The sequence below is a fragment of the Lithobates pipiens genome, unplaced genomic scaffold (genome assembly GCF_037356315.1).
Source record: "Lithobates pipiens isolate NorthernLeopardFrog02 unplaced genomic scaffold, aLitPip1_a1.2 Scaffold_19, whole genome shotgun sequence".
NCBI lineage: Eukaryota > Metazoa > Chordata > Amphibia > Anura > Ranidae > Lithobates > Lithobates pipiens.
In genome coordinates this window covers 238013628-238034269 of record NW_027507764.1, presented here as the reverse complement: position 1 = coordinate 238034269, position 20642 = coordinate 238013628, and the positions used below count along the sequence as shown (strand labels likewise).

Here is a 20642-nt window from a genome sequence, read left to right as displayed (position 1 = left end):
CCAAGACCAAAACAGCCAGGAGGAAGGTAACAGTCAGCAATGAAGTCCCAGAAGATGGCTTTATTTCAATGCAGTCAAAACAAACCACCTGAGATAAAGCACATACATAATAGGGGTCCCAGACAGATGGAAATCTCCACAGCTAGAGGTACACAGCCGAGCGCATTATTACTTTGAGCCCGTCTCCCAGAAGTAGGACAAAACACCACCGCAAACCTGACCGCCACTCAACCACAATGAGGACACAAACCTCCTTTAAATGGTGTCCTGGCGCCTATCTGGATGATGTCATAAGCCAGTGCACAGGGCATCGATAAAATAGGATCCTATACTGCGCAGTCATTACCGTACCATGAAAGTCCACAGTTGCCTTAGATTTTCTGCCAAATTGTTTTTGTTAACCCCAATGTATGTATCACTGAACTAAGCAATAGAAGCAGTGGAAAGAGTACTGGTACAGAACATGCAACCTGTCTATGTACTCTACCAAGTAAATTCAAATGTCAAATATCTATAACTTACTGTATATAATTGTCTAGGTATTTGTCAGTTATTTATATTTCTTTGATATTCTGTTTTACAGGTATTGCTTCATTGCTTGTTTCCCTTCTGGTAGGAGTGTATTATAATACTATTATAGCATGGATTCTATGGTATTTCTTCAACTCGTTTCAAAATCCACTTCCATGGAGCTACTGCCCTACAGCAGATTACAATAATACAGGTAGTAACACTCTTGTGGTAGCAACAAGTGTCTGATTAACTATACTGAGGCATAAACTTGTTCCACTGAGACTATTGAGATACAGTAAAATTACAACAACAGTAGCTATCTTCCCTGGGCTATGTATTAGGAAGATGCTACAGACACCATAGGGCACATAGTGCCACTATGAAAAAATGCATTCCAACAGCAGATCCTTAGTACTATACAAGAGACACAAACCAACAAACTGTTGCCCCTATGTACTACAATGTAGAACTTTGGTCCCATGTGTACAAACCTAGGGTGGGTAAATTGTAATTAAATCATACATCTAACCAACAAAAATGCACTAAGTGCACATACCACAATGCACACCTGGATAGCTCTAGCAAGGCACCAGTCTGGAACATTTTACTATAAACAAAAAAGTGTTACTAACAAGTAACATGATATTTCATCCCCGGCAGCATTGCCACTTTTGACTTAGAATGCTTTGAAAAAATATTCATACTCCTTGAAATTTTCCACATTTTGTCATGTTACAATTAAAAACATAAATGTATTTTATTGGGATTCTATGCGATAGAATCTCTATTCTCCAGCTACTATGGTCTGGTGCAACACTTAGCTGTCACCAGTGGCTTCAGGGTGTGGGAGTGTGTAGGAGATGCAGCCGACAATAGAAGCCCCATACTGACTCTATGGGTGACTCTATGGGTGACGTCACAGCTGGACAAGGAGAGCATTAATCAGTGAAGCAGCTCAGGTGGGGGAATCTGTTCACAGGACAACTATTAGTTGTGCACTTCACAAATCTGGTATTTATGGTAGTGGCAAGAAGAAAGCCATTGTTGAAAGAAAGCCATAGGAAGTCCCGTTTGCAGTTTGCGGGAAACCATGTGGGGGACACAGCAAACATGGGTAAGAACATGCTCTGGTCGGATGAGACCAAAATTTAACTTTTTGGCCTAAAAGCAAAATACTATGTGTGGCAGAAAACTAATGCCCCGTACACACGAGAGGACTTAATTCCGACAGACCTCCAAAGGAGTTCCGCCGGAGTTCCGACGGAGTTCTGGCGGACTTTTCGACCGAACGGACTTGGACACACACCATCACACCAAACTCCGACGGAGTCGAACGTGATGACGTACGACTGGATTCGAATAAGGAAGTTCATAGCCAGTAGCCAATAGCTGCCCTAGCGTCGGTTTTAGTCCGTCGGAGTAGCATACACACGAGCGGATTTTTCGAAGGGGACCGGGTCCGGCGGAGTTCCGTCGGGAAAATTTGAAGCATGCTTCATTTCTAAAGTCCGTCAGACTTTAGCGAAGCTAAAGTCCGTTGCAGCCCACACACGATCGGATAGTCTGACGGACTCAGTCCGTCGGACTTTGGATGTCGAAAAGTCCACTCGTGTGTACGCGGCCTAACACTGCACATCACCCTGAACACACCATTCCAACTGTTAAACATGGTAGTGGCAGCATCATGTTGTGGGGATGCTTTTCTTCAGCAGGGACAGGAAAGCTGGTCAGAGTTGATGGGAAGATGGATTAAGCCAAATACAGGGCAATCTTAGAAGAAAATAAAAATAAAACAATATCGCGCTAGGACAAGAAAAAAGCTGCAACTAAAACACCATCAAATATCATTATGGAAAACAGGTCCAAAAATATATATAGTGTTGCGCTAAGTGTACGTGAATGATATGATGCAATCAAAAATTATGACTCTAAAGAAATTTGAATAAAAAGATGTGCATAAATCATATAAACAAATTCAGAGCTGTCCCATATAGAAGTCACCCTAAATTTTTTAAAAATTCATATTCGGTTCCAAAAAGCCAAAGTGAAATAGTACAGAAAACTACCAATATGAAACTAGTCCCAAAACCAAGTGATCAATCTTTCTCTCAAAGTTTGGTGATGCTTCTGAATCTTGAACAATTGTCTCTTCCCGGTATTGCAAAAAAAGGTTGGACTCTTACCGCAGCTGATGGACTCCAGGCAAACGGAGTCGGTAACGCCAGCAGAAAAGACACTCTGCAGGGATTGCCGTGTGTCTTCCAGGTATATGCTCCTCTACGATCTTGCAAACCAACAGAGCGGCCTCATATACGAACTGCCCGGGGATTCTCAGACTCAGGTGATGTGATTCCTTCAAGATCTGGCTTCCCGCTTTGAGCAGCTACAGGCTTCCTTGGGGACCCCGAACCTGCAGCCTCAAGTACAGTCTGCGACTGCACCTATCGCACCAGTCGCATCCACGCATTCATTAGTACTGCCAGCTCCGTCCCGTTTCTCTGGGGACTCCAAGGCCTGCAGGGGCTTCCTCAGCCAATGCACCATTCATTTTGAGCTCCAACCTCAAAACTTTCTGTCTGATCAGGCAAAGGTAGCCTATATAATTTCCCTCCTCTCCGGTGAAGCTTTAGCCTGGGCTGCTCCCCCGTGGGAGAAAAATGATCCAGTGGTTTCCAGCCTGCCCAACTTCTTGAAGCTCTTTCGTAACATCTTCGAGGAGCCAGCTCGGGTTTCTTCTGCGGCTAGTGCCCTTTTATGCCTTCGCCAAGAATCTTGTTCAGTGGGACAATATGCACTTCAGTTCCGTATCCTTACAGCGGAATTGAGCTGGAACAATGAGGCCCTGGTCGCAACCTTTTTACATGGCCTCTCTGACCGAGTGAAGGACGAATTAGCAGGAAGAGCTATACCCGCCGGTCTGGACGATGTAATTTCCTTATGCAATCAGATTGACATTCGTTTCCAGGAGAGGTCCTTAGAAGAAAGACGCCAGAACCCCCTAGGTCCTAGTCAGCCTGAGCTTTTTCCCTCTCGCCCTGTGGAGCATCCTCTGTCTGCTGAGGAACCCATGCAGCTGGGCCGGACCAGACTAACCCCCGAAGAACGTGCGACGCAGAACTCTGGGCTTGTGTCTTTATTGTGGGGGCAAGGGTCATATTCGTGACTCCTGCTCGCTCCGTCCGGGTCTAATACATTTGGAAGGTGGAGTATTGGACCCAGAAACATCACCTTCTTGTCTCCTTCTTCCGGTGTTCCTCCATGTAGGCACTTCTCCCCAATCGGTCCTAGCATATCTGGACTTTGGGGCTTCCGGCAATTTTATGGACTGGAGAACTGCTTCTTCTATGAAGCTTACCCTTTCTCCCCTCGCTACTCCACTGGTAGTCTCGGCTATTGATGGCACTGTGCTCCCAGGGGAACCTATCCGTTTCCAGACGCTACCTATAAGGATGTCGGCAGGGATACTCCACCAGGAGTGGATCTCCTTCCTCATCCTACCCAAGGCCTCTACCCCCATTGTATTGGGCCTTCCTTGGCTACAGCTCCACTCGCCACATGTGGACTGGGTCTCGGGGCAGATCCTGGCTTGGGGCCCTTTGTGTTTCTCGTCCTGTCTTCCTAAGGTGACCCCCAAGAGGAAACTTCCCATTGCTACCACATCTGTATCGTCCAATCTTCCCGCGGCATACAGCAATTTCCGAGATGTGTTCTGCAAGAAGTCTGCTGAGGTGCTTCCTCCCCACAGATCTTTTGACTGTGCTATTGACCTTGTCCCTGGAGCAACCCTGCCCAGGGGTCGTACCTACCATTTGTCCATTCCAGAGACCCAGGCCATGTCTGAGTATGTCGACGAGAATCTGGAGAGAGGTTTCATCCGGTAATCCTCATCGCCTGCAGGAGCAGGGTTCTTTTTCGTTGCCAAAAAGGATGGTACCCTCAGACCCTGTATCGACTATAGAGGTTTAAACGCTGTGACTATTAAAAACCGTTACCTCTTACCTCTAATATCTGAGCTATTTGACAGGTTGAAGGGGGCTTTCAATTTACACTAAGTTGGATCTCAGAGCTGCATACAATCTCATTCGAATACGGGAAGTTGACGAATGGAAGACCGCGTTTAACACTAGGGACGGGCATTACGAATACCTGGTTATGCCTTTTGGTTTGTGTAATGCTCCAGCTGTGTTCCAGAACTTTGTCAATGAAATATTCAGGGATCTACTGTACCAGTTTGTTGTCATCTATCTGAATGATATTCTCATCTTTTCCGAAAATCTGCCTGCTCACAGAAACCATGTATGCACCGTACTTCAGCGCCTTAGAGAGAACAATCTCTATGCCAAGATGGAGAAATGTTCCTTTGAATGTTCCGAGGCCCTGTTTCTGGGAGGTTTTGTTTCTCGTGCGGGTCTTCGCATGGATTGGATCCCGGAAAGGTCTCAGCCATTACCAACTGGCCCCTTCCCGCTAGCCTCAAGGCCACACAGCCCTTTCTTGGCTTCACAAATTATTATAGGCAGTTCATAAGGAATTACTCTTCCATTGCTGCGCCTATTAACGCTTTGACCAAGAAGGGTGCGAATGCCAAAGACTGGCCTCCCGAGGCTGTCTCTGCGTTTCACGATCTGAAACAGGCCTTTGTCTCTGGACCCCTCTTGAGGAGACCAAATCCTGAGCACCCATTTTTTATTGAAGTAGATGCTTCTTCGATGGGGGTGGGAGCTGTGCTTCTTCAGGACTTTGAGAAGAAACGTCAACCATGTGCGTTCTTCTCCAAAAAATGTTCTCAGGCAGAGAGAAATTATGCCATTGGTGATCGGGAACTTCTCTCAATTAAATTGGCGTTGGAGGAGTGGCGTCGTCTCTTGGAAGGTTCCCCTCACTCCATAACGATCTTTACTGATCATAAGAATCTACAGTACCTACAGAATGCTAAACGTCTGAACCCCAGACAGGCCAGGTGGAGTCTCTTGTTTTCTCGTTTTAAATTCACGATTACGTACAAACCTGGTTCCTGCAACGGTCGAGCTGATGCGCTCTCTAGGTCAATTGACACTTTGGACGAGGAGTCCAACCCTGATCCTGAGCCGATCATTCCTACCTCATGCATTGTTGCCCATTCTACCACCCTGGAATCAAAAATTCCTCCTGGTAAGACCTTTGTTCCCACGGAGCTAAGAACTAGGATCCTTCGTTGGGGACATGATTCCAAGGTGGCAGGTCATGCTGGGTTCCTCCGATCCTTCCTGCTCATCAGTCGTCACTACTGGTGGCCTAATCTCCGCTTGGATGTTAAAGACTATGTTAAGGCTTGTCACGTCTGTGCTCAGTCTAAATCTTCCACTCTAGCCCCTGATGGTCTTCTCATGCCCTTGCCCATTCCTAAGGAGCCCTGGTCTCATATCGCCATGGATTTTATCACTGACCTTCCACTGTCGGAGAATAATACGGCCCTTTGGGTAGTAGTCGATCGGTTCTCCAAGATGGCTCATTTTGTTCCTCTTCCTGGTCTCCCTTCTGCCCCTGCCTTGGTTCCCATTTTTGTACGAGAGATTTTCCACCTTCATGGTGTTCCTTCTCATGTCGTTTCGGACAGGGGTGTGCAGTTTACTTCTCGTTTTTGGAGAGCCTTTTGCAAATCCCTCGACATTACCTTGGATTTTACCTCTTCTTATCATCCCCAATCCAATGGCCAGACTGAGAGAGTTAATCAGGAGTTGGAGGTCTTTCTCTGTACCTTGGTCTCTGCCCATCATGATGATTGGGCATCACTATTACCGTGGGCTGAGTTCTCCCACAATAATCATGTTAACGTCAGTTCTCAGAAAACACCCTTTGTCACTGTTTATGGAAGACATCCTCAGCTTCCTCTTCCTATGACTTGTTCTTCTGACATTCCAGCTTTGGCTACTGTTCAGGAATCATTCAATTCCATGTGGGCTAACGTTCATGATTCCCTCCAGAAAGCTGCCAACAAATTCAAGAGTTTTGCTGACCGTCGCAGGCATAAGCCACCTTCTCTTCAGCCAGGAGACAAAGTCTGCCTCTCCACCAGGAACATCAAACTCCGGGTTCCTTCTCTCAAATTTGCCCCAAGATTCATTGGTCCATACACCATCATTTCTAAACTGAATCCGGTTTGTTTCAAGCTCCAGATTCCCAAAAGCCTCAAAATCTCTAACTCCTTCTATGTTGCCCTTCTGAAGCCTTTAGTCCTCAATAAGTTCTCTCATCCTCTCTCTACCGTAGCACCGGTCTCTGAGGATGATCAGCAGTACGAGGTTAGCCAAATTTTGGATTCCTGACTCTGTAGAGGCATTCTCCAGTACCTTGTGCACTGGAAAGGTTTTGGTCCTGAGGAGAGGTCGTGGATTTCGGCTTCCGAGGTCTTTGCACCTTGTCTGTTGAGGAAGTTTCATTTGAAGTTCCCCTCTAAACCTGGTCCCAGGCGGGGAAGGGGGAGGCCTCGTAAGAGGGGGGGTACTGTCATGGTTATGCAATAGAGTTCGTCTGCTTACCTGTCTCCATGTGTTAATTTCTAGAGACCAGCCGAGCCTCACCTGACTGCTTTTATAATCCATCCTCTGGCATGGCTCCACCCTAGCTCCTATCAGACTACTCTATATTAACCTGTGCACTGCTAGCCAATCCTGCTGATCAACCTTTGTGTGTTAGCTTCCTGTTACCTGCCGTGTGCTCTTCTACTGTTTTCCGTTACCGACTTTGGCGTGTCCTGCCTATCCCTGTTTGCCTGTGATCCTGACCTTTTGTCCCCGACTATTCTTGTCTGCTTGTGGCCCCGACCTTGGCTTTGTCCCTCACCATCCCTATCCTCCTGTTGCCTACTGTGGGTGTGAGCTGGGGGACCCTGGGGGTCGCGACCTGGAGCCAGTTGCAGCCAAGTCCATCCTCACCACTCAAGGCTCTGGTGAACACCTGCTGGCTCTTAGACTCCGCGCCCCAGGGAATCTTATGCTCTAACCTCGGTGGGATCCATCTTGGTGTTCTGGCGGCCCTGCCTTCCTATCGCCTTGACCCCTGTCCGCAGCAGTCAGCCGTAGGGTCCACAACCTTGCGGTGCACTCCTAAGCCCTACGGTGTGCATCTGTCACCTGGGCTCTAGGTGACCTGACACCTGCACTTACCTCCTTAAAGGGGAAGTTCAGCCAAAGCATCTAACACTAAACCTTTTTCTCTGCTACATTCTAAGCGTAATCTTTCTAGCCCTGTAAAGAAGAGATCACTCTACTTACCTATTCTCCAGCTACTATGGTCTGGTGCAACACTTAGCTGTCACCAGTGGCTTCAGGGTGTGGGAGTGTGTAGGAGATGCAGCCGACAATAGAAGCCCCATACTGACTCTATGGGTGACTCTATGGGTGACGTCACATCTCAGGCATTTCCCAGCCATTATCAGCTGTCTCTCTCTCTCTCTCTACATAGCAGCCACTGCTGGAGACTGGACTGTATCGGCTTCACAAAAAGTATGTATAGTGATTTTTTTTCTTTACAGGGTTAGATAGATTAGGTTTAGAATGTGGCTGAGAGAAGGTTTAGAAATTTAACTTGCATGTCAAGCATTTCAGGTCTCTCCTCAAGTTAGGGAAAGACACAGCACTCTGTGCCAGTAATGCTAATATCTAGGCTATTCTCGAAAGCTAGATAATCCCAATAGGTGTTATGCAGACTGGAATGCTGTTGATAGATACCTGGCTGTTTGTATCCCTAAATTATATGACCCACCGCTGACGAAGTCCCTGTAGGACTTGATGTACGTACGGGGGAGCAGCTGTTTTACTGATGTCACCCGCTGTCTGTCGAGCAAATTCACACAACGCTGCAGTGGCATCTTGTGGTTATGCCTGTTTTTTTCCTGTTTTTTCGTTAATGTAAGCTTGTGTTATGAACTCTTTATATTGGCTACTGTGGATGGATTCGTTCTAGATTTGCTACGCTTATTATAATTGATATTTGCTGTGAACTGAGAAACTTTTTAAAATGAACTTTTATTTGTTTTATTTATTTAATAAACAATCATATATAAAAACTACACTTAGATCGTTTTATATATATATATATATATATATATATATATATATATATATGTATATATATATATATATATATATATATATATATATATATATATATATATATATATTGTTTATATATATTCCTGGCTGGGAGCTGTACAATATTTTAGTGATCTACTTTGCATTCCTCTGGATGGATTACTGATGGTATTGGGAGCACCTAGTGATGTGATCTTCAGTGGTTCCCATGTGATGTTATACACCTAGAGCCGTCTCTATCTATGGAGTGATGCCGTATGGTCCTATCCAGTACATGCCTTTATGACCATTTGAGTTTCAGTGGTCAAACTGAATTGGTAAGCAGCACATTGTGTTGGGTGAAGGATCTGTCACTGTGATAATGGGATTTTTATATACAGCTTACCTGTAAAATCCTTTTCTTGAGAGTACATCACGGGACACAGGAGCTCATTACATAGTGGGTTATATAGGCACCTCTGGTGATTGGACACTGGTTAACCCCAATTAAGGAGAATTCCTCCCCTATATAACCCCTCCCATATGGGAGGCACCTCAGTTTTGTAGCAAAGCAATAAGAAACCACGTAAAACCCAAGAGGGGTGGGAGCCCTGTGTCCCGTGATGTACTCTCAAGAAAAGCATTTTACAGGTAAGCTGTATATAAAAATCCCATTTTCTTGATCATACATCACGGGACACAGGAGCTCATTACATAGTGGGATGTTCCAAAGCAATGCTCAGATTGAGGGGAGGGAGACACAGATCATAATTATAGACCGCCAGGGACCGGAGGACCTAAACTGCAGCCTGCAGTACACTGCGCCCAAAGGCGATATCCTCTTGCCCTTTGACATCTACCTGATAGAATCTGGTGAATGTGTGGACTGATGACCAAGTTGCAGCCTTACAGATCTGAGCCAGGGAGGCCTGGTGATGCACTGCCCAAGGAGAACTTACAGTCCTAGTAGAGTGCACTTTCACTTGAAAAGGAGGGATTTTCCCTTTAACACTATAGGCTTGAGAAATAACCTGTCTAATCCACCTTGAGAGAGTGGATTTTGACGCCGCCTGGCCCTTCCTAGGGCCTTCCGGCAAAATAAATAAGCAATCAGTTTTCCTTATCTGAGCAGTTGCCTGAAGATATATACTGATTGCTCTAACCACATCCAAAGTGTACAAAGATTCTTCTTCTGCGGACTGTGGGTCCGGAAAAAAGGATGGTAGGATTACATCTTGATTCAAATGGAATCCCGAAACCACCTTAGGTAGAAAGGACCTGTTGGGACACATGACCACCCGGTCCTTATGAATAATTAGATACGGCTCCTTGCTGGAAAGAGCTGCTAGCTCTGATACTCTTCTAGCCGTGGATATGGCTACCAAGAAAACCAATTTTTTAGTCAGGAAAACTAATGAAGCCAGATGAAAAGGTTCAAATGGTTGCCCCTGCAAAGCCGAGAGAACCAAATTCAGATCCCATGGGCATACCGGAGATTTGACTGGCGGTCTTATCCGCATGGCCCCCTGGATGAAAGCCCGTACCAGGGAATGCGATGCAAGTGGCTTCTGAAAAAAAAAAAAAAACACTGGCAAGGCCAAAATCTGCACCTTGATAGTGCTTATGGCCAAATTCATTTCTAGGCCTGACTGGAGAAAGGCCAAGATCCTGCTAATGACATACTTTTTAGGATGCCATTCCCTGAGTTCACACCAGGAAACATATGCCCTCCAGATTTTGTAATAAATAAGCCTGGAGGCCAGCTTTCTGGCATTGACCAGAGTAGAAAGGACTGGCCCCGAAAGGCCACGGTCTCTCAGAATGTGGGTCTCAGCAGCCAAACCTTCAAATTCAGACTGTGTAAAGCAGGATGGTAAATTGGACCCTGTGAGAGCAGATCTGGCCGGAGAGGGAGGATCCATGGCCTGCCTACTGCCAACTTCATGATCTCTGTGTACCACGGTCACCTGGGCCAAGCCAGGGCTACCAAAAGGACCGATTTTGTCTTCCTCTTTACTCTTCCCAGGAACCGCGACAGAAGCGGGCACGGGGGGAAGGCATAAATCAGATTGTACTGATCCCAGGGAACTGTCAGAGCATTTGACCCCTGAGCAAGTGCATCTCTTGTCCTGGACACAAAATTGTCCAGTTTCCTGTTGAACCTGGACTCAAACAGATCTACGTCTGAAGTACCCCACCTGCGACATATGTTCCGAAACACATCGGGGTGCCGAGCCCATTCTCCTGGGCACAACTGCTGGCGGCTCAGAAAATCCGCATGCCAATTTTCCACTCCTGGAATGAAGACTGCAGAAAGACACGGAACATGCTTTTCTGCCCAGTCAAGTTTGCGATTCACCTCTTTTTGTGCAACCAGACTCCTGGTACCACCTTGGTGATTGATATAGGCCACTGCTGTGGCATTGTCGGACTGAACCCGAACAGGGAGACACCGTAGTCTGTAAGACCACTTTATGAGAGCCATATAAACTGCGCGTATCTCCAAGACATTTATGGGCAATAGCTTCTTGATCGCAGACCATTTCCCCTGCGAGCACGTCTCCTCCAACATGGCTCCCCAGCCTGTCAGTCTGGCATCTGTCGTGATAATCTTCCATGGAAGAGGAAGAAAAGTTTTGCCCTTCCGCAAATTCTTGGTTTGTAACCACCAGACGAGACTCTTGCGTGTCCCTGGGGATAGACGTATAGGAAGATCCAAGGATTGGGGCTTCCTGTTCCAAGCCGCAAGGATGCATCTCTGCAGAGGCCTTCAGTGGAACTGGGCGAATGGGACAGCCTCGAAGGAGGCGACCATTTTCCCTAACAGTCTCATGCACAATCGAATGAGGGAAGATCTCCTGCCCAGAATTAGGCACACCAGATCCCCAATGGCCAAGGCTTGTGGCCTTGGAAGAAACACCTTGCCCTGAGCGGTGTCGATGACCATACCCAGGTATTCCAACCTGGTGGCAGGCTGTAGGGACGACTTTTCTAGGTTTATAATCCAACCTAGGCGTTCCAGGTGTTCTAGCGTTCTGGTAACACTGTGGTTCAGGAACGCTACTGTTTTCTCCACGAGAAGCAAATCGTCTAGATAAGCCATGACGGCTATACCCTCAGCTCTTAGGTTTGCCAAGAGAGGGTCCAGAATCTTTGTGAAGACTCGAGGGGCCGTAGCAAGCCTGAACGGCAAGGCCACAAATTGAAAATGGTGCCGCTCTACCGCGAACCTTAGATATTTTTGGTGTGCGGGAAAAATTGGCACATGGAGATTGATGTCTATCGATGCCATAAACTCTCCCCCTTGCAGGGAGGAGACCACAGTGCGAATTGACTGCATTCGGAAGGACCGGATGAGTAAGAACCGGTTCAGATCCTTCAGATCCAGGATAGGTCTGACACTTCCATTTGGCTTCGGAACGGTGAAGAGATTTGAGTAAAACCCTGAACCCTGTTCTTTTGGGTCCACTTCTACTATCACCCCCTGGGATAGTAAGTGATCTAAGGCCAGAAATAGCGTTTTTTGCTTTACTGGATCCCTGGGGATCTTTGACCTTAGAAAGCGAGAAGGTGGAATCTCCTGAAACTCTAGCCTGTAGCCCAGAGATACCGAAGAGATCACCCACTTGTCCCGGATCTCTTTCCGCCAGGCTCCTGCAAACTGCAGGAGCCTTCCCCCCACTTGGCCGAGCGGGGGCACCCCTTCACAAGGTAGTTTTTGGGCTCTGCTTGGCAGGCTTTCACCCCCAAGTCTTTTTCTGCCCCTGGGCCCGGCCCTGAGCCTTTCCTGTAGAGGAGGGTTGAGAAGGCTGGGAGAGAGAGCACGCCTAAATGATGGAGGTTTGCTCCTTTTGACTGGAAGGAGAGTAGATTTACCCCCTGAAATTTTTTGGACGAATTTGTCTAATTCTTCTCCAAACAAACATTCCCCTTTAAACGGGAACCCAATCAAATGCTTCCTGCATGACAGCTCATCTGCCCAATTCTTTAGCCATAGGGCCCTTCGCATGTGTACCAACAGGAGAGACAAACAAGATGCTTGTTGGACAGAATCCAAAATCGCATCAATCATGAAACACAGAATTTGAGGTATTTCTGCATAATTCTCCACTTCCTCACTGGGAAGGAGGCCAAGCATCTGCTTAACCTGTTCCTTGAGGAAATGACACAACCCCACGGCTGCGACTGTAGGTTGCACTACAGCGCCAGTCATGGAAAAGGAGGCTTTTAATAAGGTTTCCAGCTTCTTATCAGTTGGATCTTTAAATACCTGAGCATTATCCAACGGACAAGTCAGGTTTTTATTCACACAAGAAGCAGCCGCTTTGACGGATGGGACCCCCCACTTCTTGGTGAAACTTTCCTCCAGAGGATAATGCATCGAAAACCTTTTAGGAGGAGCAAACAGTTTATCGGGATGTCCCCAATCCTCATACATCAATTTATCCATTAAGGGATGAATTGGAAAGGAAAAAACAGTCTGTGGGATTTTCCTGACTCCCAGGGAAGAAACAGAGGATGTAGCGACTTCAGCAGCAGGCATTTTGAATGTGGTATGCACCAATTCAGTATAATACTGCACCTGTTTTCTGAGTGCCTGGGAGGAGGGGACTCTCTCCTCTTCCTCTGATTCCTCCGACTGCTCAAGATCCCTGTCCCAAGCTAGGGATCTCTCCTCATTGTCAGAAGAATCATCTGAGAGAGGAATCTCAGCAGAGGGAGGGGATCTACCCCTTTTCCTGCTATCTTTCAGGGAAGCAGAAATAACATTCATTATTCTCCCTTCGAAACCCTCCAATATAGCCCTAAGGGAGTCCTCAGTGACGTATACCGGGGCTGACACATTAGGAGAGGCTGCAAAACCTGACAGGGGCACTGACTCGTCTTGAGAGGCTGGCTCCAGTCTTGCAGGGGGGGTGGTAACTTACAGGCATTTTTAGAACCCCTGGACCTAGGCGGTGATTTACCAGTGCCCTTGTTACCTCCCCCTGAGACCCTCTTACGAGGAGACATAGTCCTAAGCTACAAGCAGAGGTACTAGTACAAAGTGCAATCATTGTTGTGCTTAAAGTCTCACAATAAATATATATGCTTAAACTGCAAAACCTGATGCTGAGTAGGTGTCTAAGGTTTGCCTGGATCACATCCCCTGGGATGCTTACTGCCCACAGCTCCTGTGTCTCCACTTACAGCCCCATGACGCTCTGGGCTTTTTAAATCTGCCGCCTGCGCAGTACAGCGCCGTGCACACTGACGTGCACGGCTCACAACCACACTCCCCCCTCCTCCATTAGGCCAGGAGCGCACCCGGCGCGTGTGCACGAGGACCGCGGAATCCAGGGGGGAAAGGAAAACTCCATCGGAGCTGCGTGGGACCCCCAGACTACGTGGGACACCTGTGTTACCTCTATTGTGGCAGGGATTGCAGTGAGACAGCTGGAGAACCAGGCTTCACTGAGCGTGTGTACTGAAAAGGCATGTAAGTATGCATTAGGCTGCTCTTACTCCCTCTAGTGGTGGAAACCAGGTAAGACATACAACTACGACGACTAAGGCAAAGGCAGAGATCCTCTGGGTTGCACAGCTTAAGTAGGCAGGGCTGAAAAGCAGGATATCATCAATAGCTGAGTACCTGAGGAGAAATAGGAGCTGACAATTAGTCAACAGCTGAGCGGCCAGCTCAGAGAAGGGCTGAGCCCAGCCCTGCCATTAATATAGGTGGCCAGCATAAGAGAGCCAGGCGGGTGGCATGAGACAGCCGAGCTGCCGGGAAAAGAGAGCAGTGGATGGAAGAAGGGAGCGAGCAAGCAGAGATAACATCTCTCTCTGCCTCTCGCATCACCGCTCTTCCACCCTCACAGTCAGTGTCCTGTCAGCCTCAGTGTCGGGGGTGCGACGGGGAGCAGAGAGAGGCCATCTCTCACTGCCCACCCTGCATCGCCACTCTCCTGCCTTCATTCGGAACCCACTCCTGCACAGAGACCTGCCTCTGTGCTAAATGGACCAGTGCTGCCACCAATGCAGTGGTGGCAGGCAGCGTGGAAAGTGACATTCCACAACTGGTGACAGGCAACATGGCAGGTGGCGTGGCAAGTGACATTCCGCATCTGGTGACAGGCAACGTGGTAGGTGGCAAGTGACATTCCAAATCTGGTGACAGGCAATGTGGCAGGGGACATTCCTCATCTGGTGACAGGCAACGTGGCAGGTGACATGGCAAGTGACATTCCGCATCTTGTGACAAGCAATGTGGCAAGTGACAATCCACATCTTGTGGCAGGTGACGTGGCAAGTGACACGTTCAGGGCTCCCACTGATTCTGCATTATGGTGAGTTGAACTATTTCCTTTATCAATACAATGTAATAAAAGAGAGAATGTGCTTCAATCACCCTGACACCATATCAAGCATGGTGCCGTGATGATTGAAGCACTACCATCAGCCATTGCCCATGAAAAATTGTTTACTGCCCGTGTGACAAACCCGCCCACCAACCCCCCCTGTCCTTGGCACAATTTTCTTCCACGCAGCCGATCCCCAGTGCCAAAAAGGTTGGGGACAACTTCTGTATACGCATCCCAGGGTGGCTATAAGACTAGGATCTTCAGTATCTGATTTATTTGAAGTCGGTAGGGGCATCAGACAGGGATATCCCTTGTCCCCTTCCTGTGTTCCCTTGTCATGGAGCCCTTAGCTGTTGCACTTAGGTCCTCAGGGAGGATACAGGCTATTAAAGTGGGTACGATAAACGAGTTCCTAGTGCTATACGCTGATGATATGCTCCTATTTCTCAATGAACCGAGTGACTCACTGCAGGCGTCTCTAGATATTCTTGATGAATTTGCTAAATTTTCAGGGTTGAAAGTGAATTGGAGTAAGTCATTAATTCTTCCCCTTGACGCAGGAGCCAGGGAGCAGTCCAACCCAAATCTGCTACTACAATGGGTTACATCCCTCAAGTATCAAGGGGTAAAGATCACAGCAAATGTACATGACTACATGTCCCTTAATCTACTCCCGTTATTGACTTTACTCAAACAAAAGGTTTGGGCTTGGATTAAACTGCTGTTGTCCTTACTAGGTTGGATCATCCTGTTCAAAATGAAGATTCTCCCAGTAATTCTATACTTACCTATACCTATGGAACGCATCTGTATGGATACCAAAAACATATTTTAAGAAGATTGATGGTATTGTCAGTTCCTTCCTCTGATACCTATTCTGTTGGAGTTTGGGTGCCCAAAGTGTTGTAGGAACCTGGGGATCAGGGTGAATTGCCATTACCTGACTGGCAGAAATACTATTTGGCTGGCCAAATGGTATTTGCCTGTGGATGGTTATTGGCGGACGATGGAGACGCGGCCACTGTGTTGGAAGCGGCCCATCTAGGGTCATATGAAAGTTTGCGCTTATCTCTCTTTAGGGGTACCAAATCTGATTTACCAGTAATGTTAACAATGAAGGCCACTATAAGAGCATGGGAAGCCGCGGTGAAGTTGGCGTGCCCCAGTTATCGGGGGATTTCCTCGTTCACCCCTATGTGGATGAATCCCACATTGTCACATTTTTATAATCTGCCAGATCTCATGATCTGGGCAATCAAGGGGATAAAACATTGAAGGACATAACCTGTTTTTGGGGACCTATTGACCTTTTCCCAACTGAAAGCGAGACACGACCTAACTAATTCTTAACTATTTTGCTTCTTCCAACTCCAGCATGCCTTTCAGGGACAGTTTCGGGAGGTGAAGGTCGAGTCTCTGCCCTCAGATCTTGAAACCTTGCTGCTGGTAGAAGAACTGGCAAAACCCCTTTCAGTGACCTACAAAGAATTAAAAAAAAAAAAAACACTGCAGGCCGCACCTAGGTGTAGGGAAAGATGGAAAGTAGAGGTTCCTGACATACAAGGGAGGGATTGGGATGACATATGGACCCAGCCCTTTAAACACTTAGTGTCAGCTAGAGATAGATTGATCCAGTTTAAATATCTCCATAGGAGTTACTATAACCCTGCTAGGCTAGCTAAGATTTTCCACACGGTCTCGGTTTTGTGCTGGAGATGTTCCTTTTCACACGCTAACGCTGAGCATATTTTCTGGCAATGCCCCCAAATCCAACAATTTTGGTCTGAAGTCACCTCTTGTATCTCGGATCTCCTAGTAATGCCCATACCGTTGACTGTGAGGGTTTGTCCATTGGGCCTGGTAGATGAGATGTAGAGCCCTGAGAACTCTGCTTACCATTCTACTGTTCTATGGAAGGAAGGCTATACTACTAAACTGGAAGAAGCCGAGGGCTCCAGGCATAATCTTCTGGAAGAGCCTGGTAAATTCCATGATGCATTACAACAAAGCATAGGGCCAGGGGATGGGGGAAGAAATTTGATAAAGAATGACAGGCGTGGTACAACTCTAAAGCCGCATACACAAGATTGGATTTTCCGATGGGAAATGTGTGATGACAGGCTGTTGCCAGAAAATCCGACTGTTTGTATGCTCCATTGGACAACTTTTGTTGGATTTTCCGCGGACAAATGTTAGAAGGCAGGTTTTAAAATTATCCATGGACAAATGTCTGTTTATGGGTTTTCTGAGCGTGTGTACACAAGTCCATCAGACAAAAATACAAAGTACAAACACGAATGCTCAGAAGCGAGGACGAGCCAGAAGTGGTCGGTCTTGTAAACTAGCTTTCATAATGGAGAATTAACATTCGTGACGTGGCAAATTATGAAATCTCGAAATGCAGCGAACCAATTCTTTTCTTCTTTAATGGGATAATAATGAAGCTATTTTGCTGGTGATACTGATGGAGTTATTGCAAACGAATTTTCAAAGGCTTTTTTTTCTCAAGAATAATATGTTTTTTTTCTTTTGGGCCAGTTACCACAACACCATTATCCCGTAGTTTTTAAGATCAAAGATACAACTATGTTGGTGTCCCTTGTCAATTTTATATTGTATTTATTTAAATGTAACTGCCTACTCCCAAACTGTCATTTGAAGTAAAACACACAGCCAAGTATTATTCTGTGCATTAAAAAAAGAAAAAGAAATACAACTAGAAAAGCTACAATTTCTGGGGAAATTGTGTGAAGTGTTCTTGCCTCCACCTACTGGAGTGGACAGAGTAATTGGGTGGAGTGGCTTGAGTAACTGTTGTGTGGTTGGAGTGGCTGGAGTTACTGTGAAAAGTGTTAAAAAGCTTAATAATTTTAAAAAGTATAAATAGTAGTAAAAATATTGAAGAAGTCCCATCATTAGCTGAACATTTTTTTCAAAAATGTTTTTTTTTTCAAAAATGTTTTTTTTTTCAAAAATGATTTTAGTTTTTTTTAAATGATTTTTTTTTCAAAAATGATTTTGTAATGTTTTGGCTGATCATGGGGTGGTCATAATGTTTTGGCTGATCAGCTTTTGTCACCTCCCACTCTAGTTTTGAACATTTCGCCATTCATTCTTATGGGACAAATTTCAACGCAAAAACGACGATATTTCGTGAACCATTTGGCGAAGCATTCCACAAAGTAATAGCACACCAATCGGAAACAATCCGCACATTTTGGTATATTACTCTCTATGTAGTGTAAAAGCTGTGGGAGGAGTTAGGGTGGTAAATTCAACCAAAAAATAAAATAAAAGCCTCATGCATGTGTCCTGCTTCTTAATATAGGGGTCAACAATGCCAAGAGTTGGTGAAAGCAAGGGGTCTGTTATCCAGAGATAATTCTGGAAATCTGGATTATTCTCCTGGTGCTTCTGCAGCAAAGGCATTTCAGATAATTGGTCACGATTAATAAAGCAACTAATTTTTGATCCAACAACTCCTCCTCCTCCTGTTCCTGGACTGGACTTGGGTCAAAGCAATATCTCCAAGGCCACTAATAAATAATACGGTATCTACTCCGATTCCGCAACATGTCTGGTTGACGAACGGTCGTTCAGAAACAAACTGAAAAGCACGAAATGAAAAGTGCGAACTGAAAAGCGCAAATCAACACTCAAACTTCTACTAACAGGAAATTAGCAGAAGGAGCCAAAAGGGTGGCGCTAAAGAGCTGCAAAACCATGTATTACGTCACTACGTTTGGGTTTGTTGGCCAACAATTCCTTGCCGTTTGTATGAAAGACAAAATCCAGGCACATGCCTTCAGACAAAAGCCTGAGGTTTTGTCTGCGGAAAATCCGATCGTGTGTACGAGGCTTAAGAATACTGTAGGTTAATGGGTGGAGTTTAATCAGCACCAAGATATACCTAGGTGAGTCTAATGTCCCCTGAAAGGGCACAGACTAAGTACAGTATATATATTCACAATGCAACTGTACTGGTACTTAGGAGTAGCTATTAAAGAGGAAGTAAACCCTGATGAGTTTACTTCCTCTTTGATTCCCTGCAAAGGTAAAGCATAATGGACTACTATGCATCGCATAGTAGTCCATTATGTGTCACTTACCTGACACAGGAGTCAGCAAAGTCACCGCTGTCCCCTGTAGTCTGGAGCATTCATCTTCTCGGTGGGTCTCACTGCTCCGCCGCTGTCATTCCAACGAAGCCGCAATGACGTCACTCCCACGCATGCGCACGGGAGCCGCCACTCGCAGCATATCGCTGTTGACAGCGGCGCGCTCAGAGTGCCTGCGCGCCGCTGTCTATGGCACATGCGCCGTAGACATCGGTGCCTGTGTTTTGGCAAATATCTCCTAAACTGTGTAGGTTTAGGAGATATTTCTTGGACCTACAGGTAAGCCTTAATCTAGGCTTACCTGTAGGTCAAAGTGAATTGTAAGGGTTTACAAACACTTTAATGCAATAGACCTGTCAAACACTGGATATAATGAAGAAACAACACATTTGCCAAACAGAGCTGGGGGGGGGGGGGGTCGGAGGGATGTTTGGAATGCACATGATAGATAGGTGGATTATTTTAGTTAGGAATGAAACTGTTGTATTTTTGGGCCCTACGTGGCTGAGGATCAGGTTAGTGTCACAACACGAATATTGCATGTTCTATATAAAATCTCAATAAACAGAATAAAAAAAGAAAGAGTTTCTTTTAAGAATTCAATTAAAGAGGGAGTCCACTGAAAAAAAAAAAAATTAAAAGCCAGCAGCTATAAATACTAAAGCTACTGACTTTTAATAAATGGACACTCACCTGTCCCATGGTCCAGCGATGCCGGCAGCCAAGGCCGATCGATCGCTCGGCTCTCGGCTGCTGCCGCCGCCATTCTCTGTGAGGGAATCAGGAAGTGAATCGTTACGGCTTCACTTCCCGATTACCTACTGCGCATGCGCGTGACACGCATCGGCATGGGAATGGTCTGCGCTGTCTCTAGGATCCGCGTGTGTCCCAGCAGACAGCGCGGCGGGACAGGAAGAAGCATAGACTCCCGTGGGAGTCTATGCCCGGAAGTGGGTGCAAATACCTGTCTTAGACAGGTATCTGCACCCCCCTCCCCCCTGAAAGGTGCCAACTGTGACTGGGGGGGGGGGGGGGGTTCCGATGAGCGGAAGTTCCACTTTAGGGTGGAACTCCGCTTTAAGAATGAACTAAGAATGAACTTCCCTTATTTGCTCCCATTTGATCAGTTTTTTTTTTTTTTTTTTTATACCACTGTGTATTTTGTTATATCTGTTTAATAACAGGAAAACAATAGTCAATCTTGTCAGAAATTCAGAGCTGTCCTGTGCCTCCTCCACACTGTGATCTCAAAGAGCCCTCCTAGTTCTTATCTTGGACTACAGAATAATTTGCCTTTATGTCATGAAGATCTGAGAATATGAGTGGCTGTGTACTTTAGCAAAAGACATTGGGCAGCGCTGCCAACACCCAGTCCACAATTAAGCTGTGTATCTGCTCGTAGGATTTAGAAGCTGAGTGCATTTCTGGCTTAACAAAAGGGATTTTTCTGTACTTGTAGGGCAGGGGTGGCCAAACATTTTTCAAAGAGGGCCAGATTTGATAAAGTGAACATGCGTGAGGGCCGACCATTTTGCCCGACATTCTTTAAACCATTAAAATCCGTTCTAAGTGTGTTTGTCTGAGCACTAATACACTGCCCAACAAGAATTTCCTTG

The 20642-nt window shown here is 46.3% G+C and overlaps 1 protein-coding gene across 2 annotated transcripts in view; it reads left to right on the top strand.

Annotated features, from left to right (window-relative positions):
• LOC143996645 (sodium-dependent neutral amino acid transporter B(0)AT3-like) overlaps window positions 1-20642 on the top strand; it is a 159171-nt gene that overhangs the window by 59343 nt on the left and 79186 nt on the right. The window contains exon 3 of one of the 2 annotated variants that reach the window (XM_077491819.1): window positions 584-724. The exons of the other annotated variant lie outside the window; for it this stretch is intronic. Coding sequence (XP_077347945.1) covers window positions 584-724 — 141 coding nt within the window. The remainder of the gene's footprint in view (window positions 1-583; window positions 725-20642) is intronic. 2 annotated transcript variants of the gene reach the window in all.